This window comes from Lycorma delicatula, chromosome 5 (genome assembly GCF_047948215.1).
Source record: "Lycorma delicatula isolate Av1 chromosome 5, ASM4794821v1, whole genome shotgun sequence".
Taxonomy (NCBI): domain Eukaryota; kingdom Metazoa; phylum Arthropoda; class Insecta; order Hemiptera; family Fulgoridae; genus Lycorma; species Lycorma delicatula.
This window is the reverse complement of record NC_134459.1, coordinates 156,860,132-156,885,200: the sequence shown is the minus strand read 5'-3', so window position 1 is coordinate 156,885,200 and position 25,069 is coordinate 156,860,132. Positions and strand designations below refer to the sequence as shown.

Sequence of the window (25,069 nt, the reverse complement as noted above, 5' to 3'; positions counted from 1 at the left end):
CATTTTGTCACGAGTAACAATACGGAAAAAATTTGTCTTCCTTATGGTTAAAGTGGTTGAGAAAAGCACATTAGATGTATTTCTATGATCTTTGTGAACACTTGTCAACATTTTCGGCACCCATCATGCACACACTTTACATTACCCAAGAGTGTCAGTCAAGATTCTCAACGATGCTGTATTTGAATCTTCTTGCAATTCTAGAGAAAGATTGCTAATCTTAAAGCAATGATTTTCTCTCATATTAGCATTCATACGTTCCAAAGAAATTGCCAGTCTGAACATTAGGCCTATCACTTTTCTGTTCATCGTAAACACTTGAACGGCTTTCCTTAAATTCATAACATCAGTGCCTCACTTTCCTTTATTCATTGCAGTAGTCCCATATGTTTCAAACAATTGATGGTGAATTTCACCAGAATTATGTCTTCTTTATGTTTAGAAACCTAATATTGATCGAACTTCACAACTTGCAGTTTTTGTTATTACCAAATTCATTTTAAAACACTGTCTTGCAAAAGCAAACAGGTACTTATGTATTAGCTCATCAACCATAACCGTAATGATCCCATAACTTTGAAAAACTTCAAAGTTACTGGATCATTAACATATTAAAAATATAAACATTATTGCTTATATTTAAGCATAGATTTGACCATATTGAAGCATTATATTTTAGCATAGATTAAGTTTGGTTAAATTATATTTATAAAATAAATAAAATGGTTATAAAAATGGATTTATAATGGTTATATCAGTGATATTAACAATAACCCAGAAGTTTGAAATTTACTGATCGACAGGCTAATATGCAAGTACCAGCAAACAATAATGAACAGACGCAATGTGCTGGTTACATGCCCAACAGACCACTTAAAGCTACTAAACATACACAAACCAATCAGTGTTGCCAATTGCTATTTATAACCCATCGGCCCTATTTTTTAATTGCACTCAATAATAACTTAGTGTTCAATTGGAGACATTCACAAGTGGTACAGACAATACTATTAGCATGGTATACCATGAATTACTGTAACTAGCATTTTATAACACAAAAAATCACCAAATAGAAAATAGGCAAGATAAAATTAATGAATATGAATAAAAAAAAAATCCTACAGAATATAAAAAAGGCAAGGTTTATAAAAATAATCAACATGAAAAATTTCTTGAGCAATAAAACAATTAATAATTTATGACACAAACATGAAAAAGTATATTTTCAATGAAGAAAACAAAGTAACGTGTATAATGCATCTATCATTTAGCAACAAATATTTTAGACAACAATTATGATGTTATATCTTAACTTGTTTGTTCTTACACATTTCTTTTTTTACACTTTAAAAATAAGAAAATCAAGAAAAAGGATAATAAACTACATATGAAGAGAGCATATAAGATTACTTAAGTAGCAAACAGTTTGTTTACTTATTTCAGCAATAACAGGCCAATGTCCAGTTACTTAAGAAAAATTAATTTCAGAATAGCAAGGAAAATACGAAGTCTAGAATATATGACTTAATAATAAAGCAATACGTATAATCAAATACTGATTATACATCAATGTTAATACATGTTATAATTCTTTAAAAAAAAACTATACACTAAAATTTTAACAGCAAATCACAAAATTATATTAAATTCTCTCCTTTTCTAAACTAATAGCAATAAAATGGTATTGTTGTGTGTACCAATATCCCTTTCATGTTTAAAATTAAAGTTATTTAAATGAAACTACATACTCTATATTTCAATGTTATATTTATTTATTCTTGTCATATTATTTTATAATTTTAAGAAAATCCTGTTCTATCCTATTAAATCAATTCAAGCTAACCCAACAGTTTTTATTTTAATGATGGTATCTTTGTACCCACTATTATCTATTATGGTAATTTAACCCAAATCTTAATGTTAAAATTTCGTTAAATAATAAACAAAACAAATACAAATCCTTCTAAGGCACACTTCACAATATACCTAAAACCTTATACATAATTCACACCACTTTAGTAAAAACAATATTTTAATCCGTCCTAAATATTACGGAGAATTTATAAAACATAATTTAAATTTCGTACACCTCGATAAACGCGTTGAGTATTTTCATAAAAAACCTACGACTTTATTTACTCTAATATCATCATACAAGCAAAAATACTTATCACTACATCAATATTTACATCCAAATAAGGGCGAAATTAAAAGGGAGAAGGCAAACATAACCTTTAGTTCGTGATATTAAACCTTATTATTCAACCAATAAAGTGGCATACATCATAAATTAAATGTAATACAATAAACACACTTACATATGTTTAGGTTTTGGCATAATCTACAATCCCAAATGAAAAAACAACATAACGTCAACATTATCCAACATCGTAACCAAGAGCGTTTACCAATATGTCATTTTTAAGAAATAACAAGACTGCCAACATGTTTTTAAAACAATGTAAATATACTACCAGAAAATTACAATCTTAGCGAAGTTTATGATTAATCATCCTTTAACGTTTACCACGAAGAAAGAAAATAAGATTTCATTTTTTTAAATTAATTTGACTTATCAACTGTATGATACCGATTAACCGCCAATTTTAAACTGCCAATCAAGTTATGAAATAAAATTTGTATCTAAATGCTCAGTTTCCTTGCTTGATTTTTGAAAGTAAAAAGTTAGACATAGGCATTATTAATCCTAATCTAAAAAATAATGTCATCATTTAATTGTTGTAATTTAGTGTCAATAAATTATGCTTCAATTACTTATAATTTACATCATCATGATTTTCAGTTCCCTTTAATCAAAGTTTCCTTGGGTTGGGCTTTCTTCAAAATTTCTCCGTCTGCCTAGATTCATGAAACAACTCTTTTACATTACTCTCACCACATCCCCTCTCTTGTTCAATTCCTCAATCACTGTATTTATACATTTTATTCTTGGTCTATACCTTGGTCTTCTATCTCTTTCCTCTGCATGCATCATCATGTTTTGTAATTTTAACTCAACCATCCTTTCAATATGCCCAAACCATCTGAGCTTTGATCTTCCAATTGAATTGACAAGCCTTCTGAATTTCAGTTCCTCTCTAATCATTTGCTCCTTCTGCTATTCCTTCTTGTCTTCACTAGCATGCTTATAATTTTCATATATTTAATAATTGTTTGGTTTTGTAAATTTCATGTTAAGTATATTCATTTCTACTGAGTAAATGATAAAATATATACAGAAGTAATGACACTGTACGAGAAAGACTTAAAACTAAAATAAGAAGAATTAGTACAGTAAAATTAGTTGTCAAAATAAACATTTTTCCAAAGTTTCATTGTACATCTAATTAGTTCTTTATTAACCATTATTTTATGCTAATTTTACTACACTAAGCCAGCTCCTAAGAATAATTTTACTCAAGGGTGGAGAAGCAAAAGATTGGAATGAAAAAGATTGTAGGAAAAAATAAAGATTTATTAACTCTAGACAATGGAAGAGAATGACAATAAAAGCACAAAATGAATATATATATATATATATGTGTGTGTGTGTGTGTGTGTGTGTGTGTGTGTGTGTGTGTGTGTGTGTGTGTGTGTGTGTGTGTGTGTGTGTGTGTGTGTGTGTGTGTGTGTGCGCGCGCGCGCGCGTGCGTGCTCGCTCGTATTTGTGCATGCACATACATACACAAAGTGATTTGTATGTTATAAAGCATGGACTTTGTTCTTTATTTATGACTGGCAGACAAGCACTTAAAGTTACTAAACAGTTTTGAAAAAATTGTTATATACATAACAACTAAGGTATGACACAAAATAAAACAGCTATCTGAGAACTTGCTTTGAATGATAAAAATGTATTTTTGGATCATCAGTCATTTGAGTGTTTTGATGCTATTCTTCATTAATTTCCATTTTTAACTAGTCTTTTAACTTCTACATATTTTAATATATTTACTATCTCGCATCACCAGCCAACAAGACTAATTATTATTAATAATTTTATTTTCATATTTTCAAAAAGCCTTTGTAATCTTTCACATTTTTTTTTACTTTATATCTTCATCAGTCATTCATAAGACACCTCCCACTAAGAATAGTTTTCTATCAACTATTATTTTTCTATCAACAATCCTATCTTGTCCTAATTTAAAAAATCGAATAAATTTTGCTTCTATGACAGTTACTTCTTGGGCTATACCTACAATTTTTTCCATATTTTAACTTCATATCATTCTCTTTTGTTTTTTCTGTATCTCATCTTTTTATTATCAGTTACTTTGTTTAGTTTTTAAATCAAAACCTGTGTTTCACAACAATTGTAGTCAGAATCGATGTCTGCTCTTGAATATATTTTTGAGCATATAATTTGGTCTTAAAATCTATAAATAACCTGTCTAATATCTTTCATACCTCATTTTCTAAACCAAGTGTATCTTCTTTTATGATTTTTAAAAAGTATTCATAATCACTACATTACAATTTTTTTTAATCCTGAAAACTTAGTTCTTCCTTCACTTTTTTGACCCAACCCTTACTCACCAATCATTTTCATTTTCTTCCCCTCTACTGTCCAATTACAATCTTGCATTACTAACAATTTTCACCTTCTTTTAGATATTTGATTAGATCATCTACTTCTTGATTCATTCTTCTTCAGTCAGGAATAAGTAGATAATATGTGCTACTGCATATACAACAAAATGAACCATTCTAGTATTTTCATAGAAGGATCAAGAACAATCATGGGAAAACTTTGAGAAAGCATCATCATAGTTTACTAATTTTTTTTATTAGTTCAGCTAGAAGCTTGGAACATGGAATTTCACATCCGTAATTTCATGGTAATACAGAATGGAAATTTTATAGTGGATGAAAAATACCATGCCTGACTGAGATTTGAACCCAGGACCTTCCATGTGAAAGAAAGAGTCGCTACCACTCTACCATGATGGCCATCATTTTTTAATTAATATTCAGAAAGTAGAAATGTTAAGTTAACGGTCACGTCATTAGATAAAAATAATAAGCATATTTTGTAATAGTGATGCAAATATATGATGAAGCTTATCTATATAAGCAAATAAAGATGAAAGCTCTCACTGATTCATTCATCTCTAATTCTCTTTCTGGCAGGTTGAAATATGGCATAGTTATTCTCACTGATGAATCTGCAGAAGAGCATATATAACAAATTTAATTTAAAGACAGGGATTGAAAAGGGATCTTGAAACAAGAAGAGTTATATGTTTGAACCTCATTATGTTTATCTAAGAGAATAATTTACTCTCTTGTACTGTTTACTCTCTTATAGAGAGTAAAGATGGGTATAAAAGAGAAAGGCATAACACTTACATACAATTCTCCTTTTTGCTAGATAATGTCAGATCTTAGATTTGGTGTATGTATGTCAGAAGGCTTCTGAGTAATTATAAGCAATAGGTATTTTTATTAATAATTAAATCCTAAGGAAATTAAACCAAAAATTAAATAAAATCAGGTGTTAAAGCAAGATGAGTTGAAAACTTAAAGCTTGACATGAACAATCTCTTAGATAATAATATACAGCTACGAAGGGAATATTATGTCACAAATCCCTACGGATGAAAATGGTTACTAATAATATGCAGGAAATACTAAAAGATAAAAGGTTAAAATTCAGCACATGATAACTATAATGTTCTATGAGGATTTTTTCTCTTTGAACTGCTCAAAAGGATGAACCAGGTGCAGGTGAGTCCTGGGGCTGACCCCATGGTTCTCCTGGACCAACAGAGCTTGCTTGCCATTACCATCAGCCAATACTCCCACAGAGTTCATTAACTTCAAAGGTGTGAGAATAAGACTGATAAATAACAATTGATGAGACAACAGTTTGATAACCCACTGGGTTAAATAATTGATAAATAACAAATGACAAATAAATAAATAACAATTACTATTCAAGCTTTGTAGAAACCTGAAAAAGAAGCTAAACTGGAAAAGTCAGTATAGTAGTAACTATGGTAACTAAAGTCGAGGAAAACTTCACAACTTATTTCTGTTGCCATAGTGACACAAATTAAGTTTTTAATTGATTATTAATTCTTTTCTTCTTTAATGAATATCTTTAATTGACAACTTCACCACCAAGGGGCTAGGACCTTGATCTATGACTTAAAACCTTCCGTGGGATAACACAAATATATCCTACAAATTCAAAAACAATCAGTTAGTTGGTTCTCGTGTGATGCGAGGACATAAAAACAAACAAACAAACTTTTGGCGTTATATATAAGATATAACGATAAGATATAAGGTATTATAAATAATATTAAGATATGTACACACACACAAACTACATTTGACAAATTGACCTCTAAGGACCCCAGTAAACAAAAAAAATGGCATCAACGTTTCCAAGACAAAATATGCGTACGTATGTATGTATATATGTATGTTGGCATGTAAATTTCCTTATATCTCTAGAATTATTACACCAATTTTTACCAAACTTGGCTATATACACTTATGTATATATGTGTGTATATATATATATATATATATATATATATATATATATATATATATATATATATATATATATATACACATGGCATACACTTATTCTTTGACACAGAAAAATGTCAAAGAAGTGGTTTCTAGAATAAAAAAAATAAATAATGTACTTTTTTTTACAATTCACAAACTCTGTATACCAACAAGTTGAAAATTTTGTTACAACAAAAACCAATAAAAAATTCATTAAGTTATTTTTTTTTAATAAGATTAAGTAGTTGCTTGACTGATGACCGATTTTTTCCTCATTGGAATAAACAAATGTATTATTTAGGAAATGAAATAATGAGGAAAAAATCTATAAAAAAAATCATGTACGTATATTTTCATACATACAAAAAAGGTTTGTGAAATATTTTTTAATATTTTCGGAAATTGAACGAACAATTTAATAATGGCAAAGATCTAGAATATTTAATTAAAATAGAAATTCAACATTTATTTTAAAGAACTCTTATTTAAACACCGCCTCTCATCTGACGATAGGGTGCGAACAGCTAGCGCACTCTATAAGTTTTTTCTCTTCTGTACATTATAGGTTGTATTATTTTTCTGTACGTTTAAACAGAAATTACTGAGAAAAATGGTTCAGCAGTACGCACCTCCTGTAAATGTTTCGCCTTTCATCAAAGTAAGGATTTTTTCACGATATATTTATATTTTGTTTGTAGTGAAGTCAGTTATATGGTTTTTAATCTTGGGAGTCGGATTGAAGGTTAAACGTAGGTCTCGTAATAATTTTTTAGGGGCTATAACTCGTTAATGTTATTTCACTAAAAATGTTTACGTAATTTTCGTTCAAAATATGAACTTTGATATCAACTAAACATTTTCATTTTATCTAATTATTGATTGTGGTTAAAGTAGTAAATATCCTTCTAAAGATAGAATGTCTGGTGTACAAATATGATCTTCACTTTTACCTAAGTTTATTGATTGGTATTATTTCATTTTCTTTAAAATTTTTAAGATTTCACATTCACTAGTGCTACTTTCAGCTAATAATATGGAAGCATTAATGAAGCTTTCTAAGTAGAAAAGTACCTTTTCTACTGAATAATAATTTCAGTAGAAAAGGTACTTTTCCGTTCAGGAGCATATGCAACTAGATAATAATATGTTCATTCTTTGAAGAAAATATTAAAGTATTTTTAAGGAAGGTTAGATCATACATATTAAACTAACGTGCAATTAAAAACTATTGAAAGTAATTTTACATGAAATAAGGGAAAACATTTATCTTATGCTTAATCTCGGCTTTTCCATGTCCCGTATATTTTTGTGTTTATTTTATATTCCGTTTATCTGAGTATTGCTAATAATTTTGTTTTAATTTGTAATTATATCAGTTATATTGGACCAATTAGGCAATTTATTAATTGGGGAATGATAATTGTGAGGAATTACTTGATCAACTTAAACTTTTTTGATATTTTAATATACCATAGTTGATTGCTCAGAATCAGGAAAGCACAAGACCTTAATGTTGAAAAGCAGGTACGGACAGCAGGAGATCTATGTAAGGCCAAAGTCCTTGTCACATTTTCAATGTTCTTCTCAATTAGCAATGTTGCAGATGTTAATCTGTTCTGTGGAGAGAGGTTAGGGTTAAGGTTAGTTTGAATTAAGTTAAGGTCAGAATTTTGTGGGGAGAGGAATAAACCATAAACTAACCTTAATAGTTGTCAGAGTCTGACACCAAGTTAGCTGTTGGAAGTTGACTGACTGAGCACTTTGTAAGGTGACTTGTCAGTTGAACACATTACTGATAGCATGGAACATGTGGTGTAGCCTTTCTTAAAAGTAACTATATTTGCATTTAAACATAAATTCAGGCACGTATCCTATGAGATGGCGGTATTTATTGTCACATCATTGTAATTCTCCACAACAGTCTAATTTTAACAATAACCCGAACCTTTCATCATAATGGATAAGCATCTTAACTGAACTTAACAACTCACAAAACTGATAGACTTTTGACTAGAGTACTTATAATGTGATGTGGACTTTGACCTTGGATGGGTCATTCAGTGTCAAAAACTGCTTTCTGGCATTCAGATCTTATTTTTCCTAATCCTAAGCATTTTCAGCAACTTCGAAGCTAATTTTCAGCAACTTCAGCTGGTTATCTGGTAGCAGTAGTAATAGCATTCATCATAAAAAGTAGGGAACTCCTTAACCGTGGTTTCCCTTGATCCATCCAGACAATTGCTGGGGAGTTGCTTTTCTATTTGAAGAGTAGGTATGTTATTCCAGTCATTCCTTACGTTATCTATATATTGTGTTATTATACGAGGATTATTTTTTTCACGGTCCAATCGGTCACGAAATTAAAACCAGAGTGAAAATAAAAAATTTTTTATTTGTAACAAGTACTTACATAGTTACGCTATTTCTCTAAATAGTCATCACTCTGATTAAGACATTTGTCGTAGCGTGGTACCAACTTTCCAATACCCTTATCTTAGAACGGAGTCGCCTGTGTTTACAGCCATGTTTCTACGCTGGTCTGCAGCTCGATGTCTGTGCCAAAATGTTGTCCTTGTAGCCAGCGTTTCATGTGAGCAAAGAGAAAATCGGATGAAGCCAAATCCGGGCTGTATGGTGGATGATCAAACATTTCCCAACGAAAAGCTGCAGGAGCTTCTTTGTTACAGCTGCAGTGTGCGTCATGAACATCTGTACGTCCTGCTTTAAAGTTCCTGCACCATTGTTGCACTAAGCTGTCACTCATTTAAGTTTCACCGTACACATTACTTATTCGTCTATGAATTTCAGCTGCATTACATCCCTCAGCCTGAAGAAATCTAATTACCGCATACATTTCACACTTGGCGGGAGATGCCATTGTTGCACTATTTTTACGTGCTAGCTGCGTGTTCAGAACTAAACGAAGTGATGTGGCGTGATTGAAGGCCATACTAGAGACGCTGCGCAACACATGCGCAAAGGTTCATCCGATTTTTGCGCGGGTTTTTATTTCACGACCAATCGGACCTTGAAAAAAATAACCCTCGTACACCAACCAAATAAAGACAATATTTATTGAATATATTACTTGATTATATATTTAAGAGGCATTTAATTTTTTTTTTTAACAAAACTGGTGCCTTTACTGTTAAATAATTACCAGAAACTACTGTAGAGGCTGTTGTTAATTAGCTATAAAAGGTCTTTAGAAGAACAAGTTACATTAATTTGAAAGCAAATCATTTTTATTCTATTATAAATTATTCATATAAAATACAAGAATATTATCTGATATTAATTAAAAATAATATTTATATGGTGAACAATTGGAAATTATTTTCAAAAATTCTTCATTGAGGTCTTAACAAGTTTTGTTTTATAAATTGTTTTCTCATCAGAATTAAATTCTTTTGTGTAATCAAATGATTATACCTGTTAATTTGCAATGTTCTCTGAGAATTGTCACATCATATAATTTGATATTTTTTATTTCTTTTAGTTCAGCCGTTGGTCTCTGTTATTATTGGGAATTGCTTATGGATCCTTTTGGAATAGTCGGTATGCAAAATATGAGCAAAAGATGGCTCCAATTTGGGCAAAAGAAAAGGAAGAAAGACATCAGCATTTAGAAGAAGAAAAAAAGAGAAGAACTGAGAGTAAGCATTACAAAATATATTTAAATTTGGATTATGAAATATATATTTTAGAAACACAGCATTGTTCTGCCCCAGTAATTCCCTAAAGTCCCTTGGATACTTTATTGCCAAGCATTTATTTTATTGTTGGCATGATCAACACTGATTTTCAGGGATATATGTTCAGTCATTATGAAAACATAACCATTTTTTTTATGTAAAACCACCTTATTATAGGAAAGCTAAGTCAAGTTGAGCTTACTCCAAAAATAAGATTTTACAATTATTTGTGTCGTGTTGTCCAACTACCAATTTTGATGAAAGATTATTTTATTTTTTATGGTAGGGTAACATTGATTCATAGTGTTTTATATATATAATTATTACAATTGTCATTTAAGATTTTCATCCATTACTATGCTATTATATTTGAGTTAATGTAGGATAAAAGTTGAAATAAAGCAGACATTTTTTAAATCTATTGAAACAACGGGGGGAGGGGGGGGGTTGATGTTTACAAAATCAACAAATATCACTGTTCATAGAAATGTCTTTTTTTTTAAGGAACATTAGCTTATGAGGTGCTACCTAAATGTTCGGGGAATTTTACTATAAAAATAAAATAGCTTACCATAACTTATAATTTTAACTGTCTCCTTCAAAGTAATCCCCTTGGGCATTGATACAGTGATCCCAGTGTTTTTCCCATGATTCCATGCATCCCTGGAAGTCTGCAGGTGTAAGTGTTCGAAGCACATTCTGTGTTTCTTCCTGAATCTCCTCAATTGTGTTAAAACGAGGGCCTTTCAATTGAAATGTTATTTTTGGAAAGAGAAAAAAGTTGCACGGTGCAAGGTCAGGCGAATAGGGTGGGTGGGGAATGACTACAGTCTTTTTGGAAGCCAAGAAATTCCGAACGGCTAGCGATGTGTGCACGGGCGCATTGTCATGGTGCAGAACCCAGCTGTTGTTATCCCATAGATTTGAACGTTTGTGCCTAATGCTTTCACATAACTGCTTCAAAACTTCACAATAGAACATCCATCCCATTGACAGTTTGACCAAGAGGAACAAATTCCTGACGGATAATGCCTTTGATGTCAAAAAAAACAATCATCATGGACTTCATGTTGCTGCGAACTTGGGGTGCTTTTTTTGGCCGAGGTGAACTTGGCGACTTCCACCACGACGACTGCTGCTTAGTTTCAGGGTCATAGCCGTACACCCATGTCTCATCACCAGTTATGATGTTGGAGATGAAGTTAGGGTCATCTCTTGCTGAATTTTTCAATTCACTACAGACAGCTACGCGATTTTGTTTCTGATTGCTGTTCAACAGTCTCGGTACGAATTTTACAGCGATGCATCTCATGTTCAAACTGTCTGACAAGATGCGTTTCACGGACCCATATGACATTTGTACGATTGCACAAACATCATGGATTGTTTTTCTACGATCTGCAACAATAGCCTCTTGCACTTTCACGATGTTTTCCGGTGTTGCGCTTGTTGATGGTCTTCCTGAACGCTCATCGTCATCAACTGTCGTTTGACCATCTTGAATTGTTTTACCACAAAAAACTTTTACTTTTACTCATAGCATTGTCACCAAATGCTTCCACAAGCATGTGATGGGTTTCCGCTCCAGTATTTTTAAGCATGAAGCAAAATTTGATGCAGGTTCTTTGCTCTGTAAAATCTGCCATTTAGACCTTCGCCGAAGCAGTAAAACACAACGTTAGATAACTGCATGAAAGTCAACAATGCAGCCTCTCACCGTCACAGCTTTTGGAACACTGATTCACAAAGAGTACTGTTAGCTACATCTAGTGGCAGCAGGTCGTACCAGCAATGGTTCGTGCGCGAAATTCAAATTTCCCGAACTTTTGGGTAGCACCTCGTACATGAACTTTTTTTAAAGGTAACCAAATTTTAACTTGCATAAGTGCCTTTATGTAATAAAAATTAAATCATTGATACTGTTGTGTTTACCACATGAAGTTAACTTTTTTTCTTCAATAAAATCTCCCTTTAAAATTAAACCACTTTCTCACATTTTTATTATACCTCTGTTTGATGATTATAATAGAATTTTTGTTTTGATGGTACAGCAGATTCTACACTTCAATACTAAGGATACTTTTCCTTCAGAGTTTTCTTTATGAGAACCAAATAGATAAAAATCATATGATCTATATAATGTACTGATCAAGATAAATTATTTATTTTTGACAAACGTGGAGTATAGGATAGATGTGGAAGCAGTTTTTAGCTAATTAAATGTTTTATTATGTCAATTGAATGGTGTTCAGACAAGTAATATAATGCATCAAAATAAGACCTTAATCCTACCTTCTTGTTGCTTTTAAATGAGTTCAGGATTAATCCTGTTGAAAAGATTAGGGTAATATTAATTTTTAATTGCATATTGTTCTGACAATAAAAAATTGTATGTCATTCCCAGACCAAAAGCAAATTGCTTTCATTTCCAATATTTTGCTAACTGGTGATCAGGTGCAGCTCTATTTGAAACATTAATTGTGTTTGTAATAGTGCGGATATTCTTAAAGGAAAAACACATCCAAATATAATATTTGGCTAGGACAAATGCTTTTTACTATTTCCCCAACTTAAAGTGAATTGAAAATTAAACATATCATTTTTTCAGTTAAGTTAGTTTACTTACATGTTAACTATACATCCCTCCCTTAATAATCTAAATTACTCGTAAAAATAATCATAATTAAATGTGTAAAAAATAATTTGGTTTCAATAAAAGAGTTTTTTTTAAATTTTATTTAAAAAAATTTGATTTAACTAACTTCATTTTGGTCTAATTGCATTGCATCAGAGGGAAACTATTTTACTTTAAGAATGTACTGTATGTTATGTTACCAGATGTATATTTTTATAATTTTATGGTCTTTGCAATTTTTGGGAAAAAAGCAACTGTTTGTGCCTAACATCTAATTGTTTAATTAAGTTATTATAAATTATGTTGTAATAATTATTATTTACTAGATTACTTAATAATTAAATCAATGGATCTATAACATTTACATTTTACTAATACAGAAAAGTATTTTACAATATATTGAATTTCAAAAGATAACAATGTATTAAGTTTTTCAAACATGGTACCGATTGGTATAATAACTATTATATATCATTTTAAGAACAGGTTACCAGAATTCCAATTTGACTTCCTTGAGCACTTTCGGCTATTCTACCATCTTCAGGAGGAGTATAAGTATGATTAAAAAATATAAAACTTACATAATTAAATTATGTATATAACAATTAATTATCATTTTGTTAAAGTTTTAAGTCAAAGTGACTACATTCATATTGTAATAGTTTCACAATTGTTATTAGCTCTGTAAATTGTGGTATCAGTTTAGCCAACTTAATTATTGTTGTTTATTATTAGCTTATATAAAAGATCATCATCGAATTCAACCTGTTCATTTATTAATTTATTATTATTATTATTATTATTGTATATATGGAATTTTTCAAGATTTAAAGTGTTATAATAATTATTAGAGTAATCCAAAACTTATGTGGATTATAATGATGCTTAGTTTCCAATATATGTTAAGCGAAATTTGAATGGTCTTTATATTTCTTTGTTACACAATTAATATGTTCCTTAGTTCTAATTAAAAATGATCGATTGGTCATACCAATATATCATAATTCGCAATCTTCACATTTTAGGCTGTACACTCCTGTCCATTCAAATTACATTTATTACCATTTATCTGAGTTTTAGTTGAATCTTTATTATTAACATAATTTATGATTTTATTATTATTTGTACATGCTGTTTTTAAATTAAATGAGATATATATATATATATATATATATTATATATATTATATATTATAATATATATATATATTTTAATATATATATTATATATATATTTTATTTTATATATATATATATTATAATATAATATTATATATATTTTTTTTTAATAATATATATATATATTATTAAATTTTCTATAGTTTAAATTATATTCCATTTTTACATAATCGTTTCCAGAATGTTTTAATTTTTTTTTTCTCTTATATATAATTTATTTTTTAATTTGAAGTACAATTTATCTATTAAATTATTATTATAAACATTTGATGTGCCAATGTATTTAATATTATTTAATTTTATACTATTATGTTTGAGATATTTAATTGCTCTGTAAATTAATGAATTGAAAGTGGTTATTTTCTGGTTCCATGGATAAAAAGAATTACAGTGTATTTATGTCCAATTTATTATTATTGGAATTTTGATAAATTGTTATATCTAAATAATCGATGTTATTGTTACTTGCTTTACTCATAGTAGTGAATTTAATATTTTCATCTAATGATATGAAAAATTTTGTATCAATTTGATATATGAAATAACTAATTTATTAGACTTTTGCCTTAAATATAATTATTATAAATTCAGTAATAAATTCTGAGTTGAGTAAGAACTCTGGTTCAGGGAAGATGTGTTTCGATCTGCTCCATGTTATTGCTAGTTTTGGTTGGTATTTTCAGTGATTTTTTTGTACTGGACAGTTGGCTTTGATGGTTAAAATATTGGTGTGTGTTGTAAAGTGATTGATTTGAATATTAGACATCGGATTCATTTTTCATCGGAATGTTTTTGTTACATTAACCTTATTGCCATTGGCACTTAGGTCTATTATTGAGTGTTCATTTGCTTTGGGTCCTAGCTTATGATGGTGTTCTCCATTTGAGGGTTTCAGAAGGTTCGAGTGCAATAGCCTATGCTGATGCCTTGCTCTCTAAATCCAAGACAAGACTGAAGAAGAGGTTGCATAGAGGGGAAATGCTTCATTAGCAATGGTCAATGACTGCTTAAGGACATGTGGTTTAAAGCTTGTGCCAGATAAGAGCGTATATACTTTGATGACCGGCAGAATAGAGGTTGCTCCTATCAAGCTGAAGGTTGATGAATAGCCAATTCAATACAGGCTGCACATAAAATATTTGGGTTCACATTGGATAAGAACTGTAAATTCACAGAACATATCTTGCAGAGTTGCATAAAAGCTGAATGTACAATTAAGAAATTGAATATCTTCATGTCAACTCAATGAGCGCTCAAAATGTCGAAGCGAAGGTTGGTTATGTAAGTGATTACCTCTTCAATGCTAAATGAGGCACCAGTATGGGGTGCATTGACAGTCATAAAGTGGAATTTAAATAGAATGCAGAAGATAGTTGTTGGGTGTGGTATCTTCTTACCATACAGTATTGTACAAGACGCTACGTATGGTTGCCTCTGTACCACTGATTGAGCTTCAAGTTCAGGAAAGAATACACCATTATAGATATAATGGTGTTCCCAAAGGCGAGGCAAGAAATAGAATTCTGGATGACTGGAAGAAGTGGAGATCTGATGGAGGTGTTGCCGCATGAACCAAGAGACTAGTATATGATTTGCACGCTTGATTTGGAAGAATGCATGGTGAGACCAGTTACTATATGACACAAATCATTATTACTGGTCATGGTAACTTCGAAGAGTATTTGAGGAGTTTCGGGAGAAGGGAATCCTCCAGATGTATGTTCTGTGAACAACCTGATACAGTCGAACATAGAGTTTTCATCTGCCCGAGGTGGGAGGTAAAAACATTCTGGGCTCATATAACAGGGTTAACATCTGAAACCCTCATCGATTATATGTTGAATTCTGTCAAACAATGGAAGGCAGTTGAACTCTTTGCAACAGACATGATTAAACAAAAGACAGTGAAGGAAGGTTGAGGGGTTATTAGAGTTAGGATGGATAGCCCCAGCCACGAAGGCTGGCATGCTCTGGTGTGCCAATCTCAATGGACAGTTGGGGACCCTAGGAAGATAATGTAGGTTGAAAAAAATAAGAACCGCTGAGGGTGTTTCAACATCCCTCATTTGAGTGGGCAAATGACACCCTCAAAAAAGCTGACCAGTGAGCCGAACTGCCATGCCGGACGTACAGCCAGCAGTGGGGAGGCTCGTTTGAGTAAAAAAAAAACACTACCCTGGATTGAGTTATACCCTCCAGTTTGAACCGATCCAGGGGAGTGAGAGTAAAAAAAAAAATTACCAACAAGAGGCTTGCCATGGGATCACCACATTCAGCAATTCTGGCAGATATTTTTATGAAAAATTTTACCATCAATAATTAACAAACATCAAATCATACTAAATAAAATCCATGTGGATGATATTTTCATCATATTTAATCAGAAAACTAATAATGAAGAAAGTATAATAGTTAAAGAAATCAACTCATTAGATGAAAATATTAAATTAATTACTATGAATAAAGAAAGTAACAATAACATTGATTATTTAGATATAACAATTAATAATAATTCCAATAATAATAAATTGGACATAAATACACTGTAATTCTTTTTATCCATGGAACCAGAAAATAGCCACTTTCAATTCATTAATTTACAGAGCATTTAAATATCTCAAACATAATACTATAAAATTAAATAATATTAAATTAATTGGCACAATTTATATAAGAGAAAAAAAAAATTAAAACATAACTCTGGAAACGATTATGTAAAAATGGAATATAATTTAAACTATAGAAAATTTAATTATATATATCATTTAATTTAAAAACAGCATGTACAAATAATAATAAAATCATAAATTATGTTAATAATAAAGATTCAACTAAAACTCAGATAAATGGTAGTAAATGTAATTTGAATGGACAGGAGTATACAGCCTAAAATGTGAAGATTGCGAATTATGATATATTGGTATGACTAATCTATCATTTTTAATTAGAACTAAGAAACATTAATTGAATAATAAAGAAATATAAAAACCGTTCAAATTTTGCTTAACATATATTGGAAACTAAGCATAATTATAATCCACATAAGTTTTGGATTACTCTAATAACACTTTTAATCTTGAAAAATTTTATATATACAATAATAATAACAAATTAATAAATGAACAAATTAAATATGATGATGATATTTTATATAAGAAAATAATAAACAACAATAGTTAAGTTGGCTAAGCGGATACCGCAATTTACAGAGCTCATAACAATTGTGAAACTATTACAATATGAACGTAGTCACTTCGACTTAAAACTTTAATTTTTAATGAACTATAACAAAATGGTAATCAATTGTTTTTTATATATATATATATATATATATATATATATATATATATATATATATATATATGAGGTGTGTGAGAAAAGTAATGGGACTGACTTTTTACTTACCAAAGTTTTAATTTTTTTCAAACAACAATATTATCCCTTCAAAGTAGTTCCCTTGGGCAGCTATACACTGGTGGAGTCGTTGTTCCCACTCCTAGTAGCAGCACTGGAAGGCTTCAACTGGTAGGGCTTTTAACTGCTCAGTCACAGTCTTCTGAATGTTCTCCAGAGTTCCAAAATGACATCCTTTTAAGACATGTTTCAATTTTTGGAAAAGGAATATGTCACAAGGACTCAAATCAGGTGAATTGATGGGTGGGGGTGAGGAACCATAGGAATGCATTTTGAGGTCAAAAATTCCGTGAACACAGAACATTGTCATATTGAAGCATCCACTGGTCTCATGTGAATCGCACTTTTCCTGAGCCTTTCAAGGACACTTTTGTAAAACACTTGGTTGACAGTTTGTCCTGGAGGAACAAATTCTTTATGCACGATACCCCTACTGTCAAAAAAGCAAACCAGCATGGTTTTGATCTTTGATTTGCTCATTCAACTTTTTTTCGGTCAAGGAGATGACGGAGTATGCCACTCTTCGCTTTGCCGCTTTGTTTCAAATATCCAGGATTCATCACCAAACGATTGAAGAATACTTGGTCATTGTCAATCCTCTCAAGAAGATCAACACACACGTTTCTTCGATTCTCTCTTTGTTCCGTTTTGAGGGGTTTCAGCACCAATTTTGCACAAATCTTTCACATGTCCAGATTTTCTGTCAAAATTTAATGTATGGTGAAAGTGTTTAAATTTAACTGTTCACTCATCATCCTTATTGTTAAACAACGGTCTGATCTCACAAGAAACCTTACATGCTCAACGTTTTTGTCAGATTTTGAAGTTGAAGGTCTCCCTGAACAAGGATGATCTTCAACATGTTGTCGGCCTTCCAAAAATGATTTGTGTGCCAGCGGAAAACTTGTGCTCGTGATAAGCAATGTTCCCCATAGGCCTGTTTCAACTTTTCAAAGGTCACACTTGCGGATTCCCCAAGTTTAACATAAAACTTGATTGCACAATGTTGCTCTAAATTCCGATGCTCCGTTTTCGTAACACACAACAAAAGCATAACTTCACTAATGGCAAAAATAACGTGTTGGCTGAACAAAGTTGAAACTCGTACTGAGCATGTGGAAGGGATAAACAAACCGGTCTAACAGAGACCGGTAGACACAGTGTTGCCAGATCGCTCGCAGTGTTACAAATCTCATTACTTTTCTCACACACACCTCGTATGTATATATATATATATATATATATATATATATATATATATATATAATTTAATTATGTTACTTTTATAATTTTATATACTTAATCATAATTATACTACTCCTGAAGATGGCAGAATAGCCGAAAGCACTTGAAGAAGTCAAATTGGAACTGGTAAGCTATTCTTTAAGTTATTTATAACAATGTAATAAATTTAATTATATAAAAAAATATTTTATTGAATATTAGAACCACTGTATAAAATTATTATTATTTAATAATAATATTTATACCACTAGATAGAGTTCATAAAAAGTAAGAACATTTAAAATTGTGGTGTATTAATAATAATATTATTGTATTATATATATATATATATAATAAATTATAAAAATATGTTATATAATAAAAAATAATGTATAAAGCATAGTGTAGAAAATAATACATGTTAATAGTAATGTAGTACTTAGTGGTCATATATGTATGTATATGTATGCATTTAATTATAATTTATTTGAAAACAATCGGCAGGTGAAGGTCACTCACTGTTCTCCTTCTGCACAAAATACTTTTCAGCCAAAGATTTATTATAATGGTGTTTTTTTTTTTTGTGATATTTATATAGTATAAAATCTATAAAATAAATTTATCGTGCTTTAAGATACAATTTAATTTTTTTATTCTGATTAATATATGTAAAAAAAAATAATAATTTTTACTTATATGCTGAGTTTTTGTAATTAATAATTATGTTTCAATCAGCTTATAATAAGTTAAATTAAGAGATGTATATTATGTTAAAATATGTCTCATTTCTTGAAGTAAAGGGTTATAAAATACAGGATTTTAACGAACCTCTCTGTAAATCAGTAATACTCAAAATTAAAGCTCATTTATTTGTATCAAGCTAAACTTTTGGATAACAAAAAATGAAGCAAAAAGAAATAATACACAGCTATTTATAGTCAGCAATAAAAATACCATGGTGAGGTGAACAATCACAGTCGGGTAGAGTAGTTGAAGTGAGGAAGTGGTGTAAACTTCAGTGTCGATTAATTTTAAAAGTATTATAATATTCTAATATACAACTTTTTATCTTTTACAGTTGAACTCAAAGAACTTGAGAAGCTTGCAAAATAGAAATTATACTGCTGTTTGTTTATTTTAGTTATATGTATTTCAAATTTTGGTATTATATTGTATGTTGTAAATAAATTGAAAAGCCATTCTAAAAGTTAAAAGTATTGTCTAGATATTTCTTTTATGTAATACCTTGTTATTGTACATCATTGAAAATAAATTTGTGGGTCCTGCTTATCATTTTTAGGATGTTCTGTATTAATTCTATACATCCCCCATCTATAATCTGAAGACTGCGTAAAAATAAATGCAAAGGTACATGCCCTAATCCATTTATTCATAATAATTTATTTCACCATTTCAGATTATTAACATGTTATCTATAATCTTACCACATCACATTCTGCCTTTTACCATTCTTGAGCCAGACATCGAGGCTGATTGGTAAGTAATAAGTACGACAATTTATATATATATATATATATATATATATATATATATTTATTGTATATAGCTGAACTTGATGCACCATGTACAGAATTAAATAATGTAAAATGACATTAACCTTATTTTTTCATAATGTCTACAATAGTACTTTTGTGGCAACCCACATCAATTGTATTTCTTCTTTATAAATTGTTTATTACCAAATTACGTATTAAACTGAAAATGATAATTAAAATGCATAATATATATAATAAATAACATTTTTGATATAAGGTTTAAAAATTAAATTAAGATTAAAAGTTAATAATTTAAACATTTTCAAATTTATAATTTAAAAAAAAATATAAAAAATAATATTAATTAAAACTATTGAAATTAAAAGTTACATATCAAATAAAATTAAATAGAATAAAAACAAAATATACTTGTTTGGCCAGCCAATACTGTAGTACTGTATAGTATTTTGTAAATTTTAATTTCAAGAATATTAATTTTTAACGTTTTTTATATTTCTTTTTAAAAATTAGAAATTTGAAATTTTTTAAACTTTAAATTTTTAACTTTTTAATTTAATTTTTAAATGTTAATAAATTTTATATATTATACATTTTAATTATCATTTTGAATTTAATATATAATTTGCTAATAAATATTTTATAAAGAATTACAACTGATAATGTGGGTTGCTACAAAAGTACTATTGTAGACATTTTGAAAAAATAAGTTGAGAGTGTCATTTTACTTTATTTAATTCTGTACTTGGGTGGATCAAGTTGAGTTATATAAAATAAGTATTAATACAGAGGTGATATGGGTCTTAAAAGATAGTTTTTAGTAATATATATATATATATATATGTACCATCACGACTGGATTTGTTAGTATTTTTGTTCCAGTGTGATTTATAACAGGTGCGGCACAAACAGTGACCCATTTTAAAAATCATATTTAAGCATGAAGAATTAGAACTATTTTATACTGTTTGAAAGAATATTTCATATTATTTGCTACACTTGTTCATTTTTGTAAATTATGTCCTTCAGGTTCCACTGTTGCTGGGAATGCATCTTCAGCACGAGTACATATGCTCACCATAACATTAAACAGATTGTATTGTGTTAAGGCCTCAATTTCTGTATCAATGTTGTTTTTTCAATTCCTGAATATTTGTTGGCATATTAGCATACACTTTGAATTTCAGGGAACCCCACAGAAAAAAAATCACATGTTGATAAATCAGGCGGACATGGTAATTTGACATGACCAAATGGGAAACAAGGTGCTCATGAAACATTTCTCGTTAAGTTGTCATGGACGTTCTTGCTGTGTGAGTGATTGCACCATCCTGTTACAATGATTTGTTGTAACTGTGACAGTGTTACCTACATCATTTTCAAAAAATAAAAATAAAAAATAGGAACAAATAATATTCTGAGAAGACACTCTACACCACACAGTAACTCTTTCTATGAAGTGGTTGTTCGTAAAGCTGATAAAAATTGTGAAGCAACAAATATCTAAAGTTTTGTTTGTTTACATAGCCAGATAAGTGAAAATGGGCTTTGTCAGATATCATAAAACTTAAAAAAATCAGCTTGAGTGTTATCTCCAGAAGCTGTATACAGAAATTTCAATGTGCCTCTAAATCTCTGGGCAATAATTGTTGCACCACGATAACCAATAATTGTTCTTAATATCCTGATGCAGTAACTGTCACACACTTCTGTCTGATATGTTAAGGGCTTATGAATGTCAATGAACTGATAACATTGGATTTCCTCTAAAGAAGCTCTTACTGTTGTAATGTTGTCTGGGATGTGTATCGTATGTGGCCTACCAGATGGCTTCTTGTTTGAAGCAGAAGCTGTTCTTAACTACCTGACCCACCTTGTAATCAATCGCCTTCTGTGATAGAACTTGTCCTTTCCATCTGATTTTGAAATGTTACCAAAAAAATGCTGCCTTCTTACGACATTTGACAAACACCACACTTGACAAAAGTCAATTGCAAACATGCGATGTTCATTCGACAAGTGTTCCATATCGAATGCCAAGGTTGTGTAATATGGTGGACAGAAAATACTTCGAACTGCACTAAGCAAATGGCATAAACATCAGCTCTATAGGAAGCCATGACCAACAGAAGCCTAATTTAAAGTAGATCGTTTCTGCCGCATCTTGTGTATACCATCTGTGGCCAACCTTTTTCAATAAGGTGCCACTTTCATGACCAAGATCTTTTCACCCTCTACCTTTGCTTTATCTTTAAGCTTATGACTTCACTTAGGTCTTATGTGATAATTTCTTTAACAGACTTATTTTTTAAATATTACCCTAAATATCACATCAGGCAGAACAAAAATTAAACGTAAAACTTTTCTGTAAATTTTATTCAGATGGTTATGGATACGCAGGTAATGTATTTCATATGTGATCGTTTTTAACTTAATTAGGTATTGTACAAATTTATGATGTTAATGTAATATTAATAAATATATATATATATATGTATTGTTGATTTAATAATAATGAGTTAAAATATTTATTTTTACAATGAATATTAATGTATGGCTGTTGAATATTAACATTGCTGCTGTATTATCCAATATAAATTGTAAAAAAAAAAATAATTCAGACAGCACAATTATTATAGATGTAAATGACAGTAAAACTAATAATGAGAATTATTCAGAAATAAATATCATCCTACAAAAAATTAATTTTTCTGTTGTTTTCAAGGTGCAAACTACTTCAACAGAAAGTAAACTATCTCTAATAAAACATTTGAATTTGCAAGGTCTTTTCAATTTCTTCTATATCTGGGTTGATTTTTGACCTAGCAAGTCAAATTTTTTCCTGGCTTCCAAGAAATCGTTTCGTTTTGTTTAAGTTTTTAGTTTTACAAGTTATGTTTTGATGCTTTGATTATTCTATGATATTTGTTATTTTCATTTCGTTTCGCTTTGGTTTTAGGGTTATGATTACCTGATTTTTACGATAGGAGTTAGTGTAGATTTCTTAACTTTTTTGTTTTGGTTAGTTTAATTTTGCATTACTGTTTTGTTATACGTTTATTGAAGATTTTTGTTAGTTTTTATGTGATTTATTTCGTTTGTTTTTATCAGCGTTTATTTTATGTTTACGACCGTCTACACTTCTTGTTTCTCGTTTGTGATCTTTTAGGTTTAGGTTTTGTTGTAAATTTCTTATCGTCTTTATTCTTGTTTTGGTTAGTTTAATTTTGCATTTAGTGTTTTGTTATTATTGTAAGTCTTTAGCAATTTATAGGAATTTTGTTAGTTCTTATGTGATTTATTTAGTTTGTGCTTATGTTTACAATTGTTCACACTTCTTGTTTCTCGTTTGTTAGGTTTTGTTTTATTAGGTAGGGTTAATAGGCTTGTTTTTGTAGGGTAGTTTTTTATTAGTTGTTATGGTTTGTGTTTATAGAGTTCGTTCTGATTTTGTGTTCTTGAGACATTTTGGTTTTGTATTTAGTTAGTGTTTTGTATTATGGATAGTTTAGTTTTTATTTTTAAATTTAGTTTGTTGTATAATTATTTTATGGGCAAGCTGGATGTCTGAACTATATGCAGAACTTATTCTTAACACCTGTTAGGATAGTGGTTACATCAGCTCAGTTGGGTGTTCTTGTTTAGGCCCTGATAAATTTACGATTGTAGGTTGCGAGCTAGGCGTACAGCGATGTGAATGTCGCTTATGCGCCTAGCACAAGCGAAATTCATATAAACATATATCTCTTGAAAACGTGAAGATAACCTCCAATAAAGCCCCTGGGCTAGGTACGGAGGGGGTGGCGTGACGGTCGACCCGTCACATGGTGGGAGTCTTCCCCTCGGGGTCAACCTTCTTCAATACGTCACGATGTAGTGTCTTCTTTGGTATTCGACATGTGATCAGTGCTGACATCGGGATATTTTTTTGAGGGCTCAATACCTTATAATGTTATAAGGTAACGGGCGGTTACTATACTATTTCACGGGAGGCGATCTTGGTGATTGCAAGCGTGAAATCGATAGATTTGATTTGCGTCAGAGAAGCAACGGCGTTATGTTGCAAAGAAGATTGTTCAGAGAAAATTCGAGAGATTGAATAACATCGCGATGCCTTATGGCACGCCAGATGGAATGAGGCAGAGGCTGGGCGTTATACGCATTTGCTTCGCAAATGTTGATTTAAGGGACGCCTGTTGGGTACAACGTAATAAGTACGGGACGCAATTTCTTTCTGGCCATAGAGCTTTTCTGGACAGACTGCAGAAGTATGGCCTGGTGGGACTCGGGAATGTGTACAACTAAATGACTCTTACAATGTTATATCAATATGCGAAATACGAGCATTTGTACACGGAGACTATTTGTCGGCTTAGCGTAGGATCACCGTGCTAATTGGCACAAGGCCAATGGAACATTGGCCTTGTGCCAATGGAACAATCTTGGAACAAGGCCGAATGTAGAAAAATTGTATAACTTATCTTGCAAAGCATAACTCATTATTATTAAATCAACATATAAATTATTATATTACATTATATTTATTAATATTACATTAACATCATAAATTAGTACAATACCTAATTAAGTTAAAAACGATCACATATGAAATACATTACCTGCGTATCCATAACCATCTGAATAAAATTTACAGAAAAGTTTTACGTTTAATTTTTGTTCTGCCTGATGTGATATTTAGGGTAATATTTAAAATATAAGTCTGTTAAAGAAATTATCACATAAGACCTAAGTGAAGTCATAAGCTTAAAGATAAAGCAAAGGTAGAGGGTGAAAAGATCTTGGTCATGAAAGTGGCACCTTATTGAAAAAGGTTGGCCACAGATGGTATACACAAGATGCGGCAGAAACGATCTACTTTAA

The 25,069-nt window shown here is 30.4% G+C and overlaps 2 protein-coding genes across 3 annotated transcripts in view; one reads left to right on the top strand and one right to left on the bottom strand.

The window, feature by feature from the left end:
* The window catches only part of Pli (E3 ubiquitin-protein ligase pellino), a 270,152-nt gene extending 267,742 nt beyond the window's left edge, over window positions 1-2,410 (bottom strand). Inside the window, exon 1 of one of the 2 annotated variants that reach the window (XM_075367385.1) lies at window positions 2,319-2,410. In XM_075367385.1, coding sequence (XP_075223500.1) covers window positions 2,319-2,338 — 20 coding nt within the window. In that variant the 5' untranslated portion in view covers window positions 2,339-2,410. The remainder of the gene's footprint in view (window positions 1-2,318) is intronic. The other variant, XM_075367387.1, reaches the window with a different exon arrangement.
* A 4,627-nt stretch (window positions 2,411-7,037) lies between these two features.
* On the top strand, window positions 7,038-19,888 carry ATPsynE (ATP synthase, subunit E). The gene is made up of 3 exons (XM_075365414.1): window positions 7,038-7,186; window positions 10,028-10,184; window positions 19,753-19,888. Exons 1-3 carry the CDS (start codon window positions 7,139-7,141, stop codon window positions 19,785-19,787), a joined length of 240 nt encoding a protein of 79 aa, XP_075221529.1. The 5' UTR covers window positions 7,038-7,138; the 3' UTR covers window positions 19,788-19,888.
* Window positions 19,889-25,069: the final 5,181 nt, after the last annotated feature.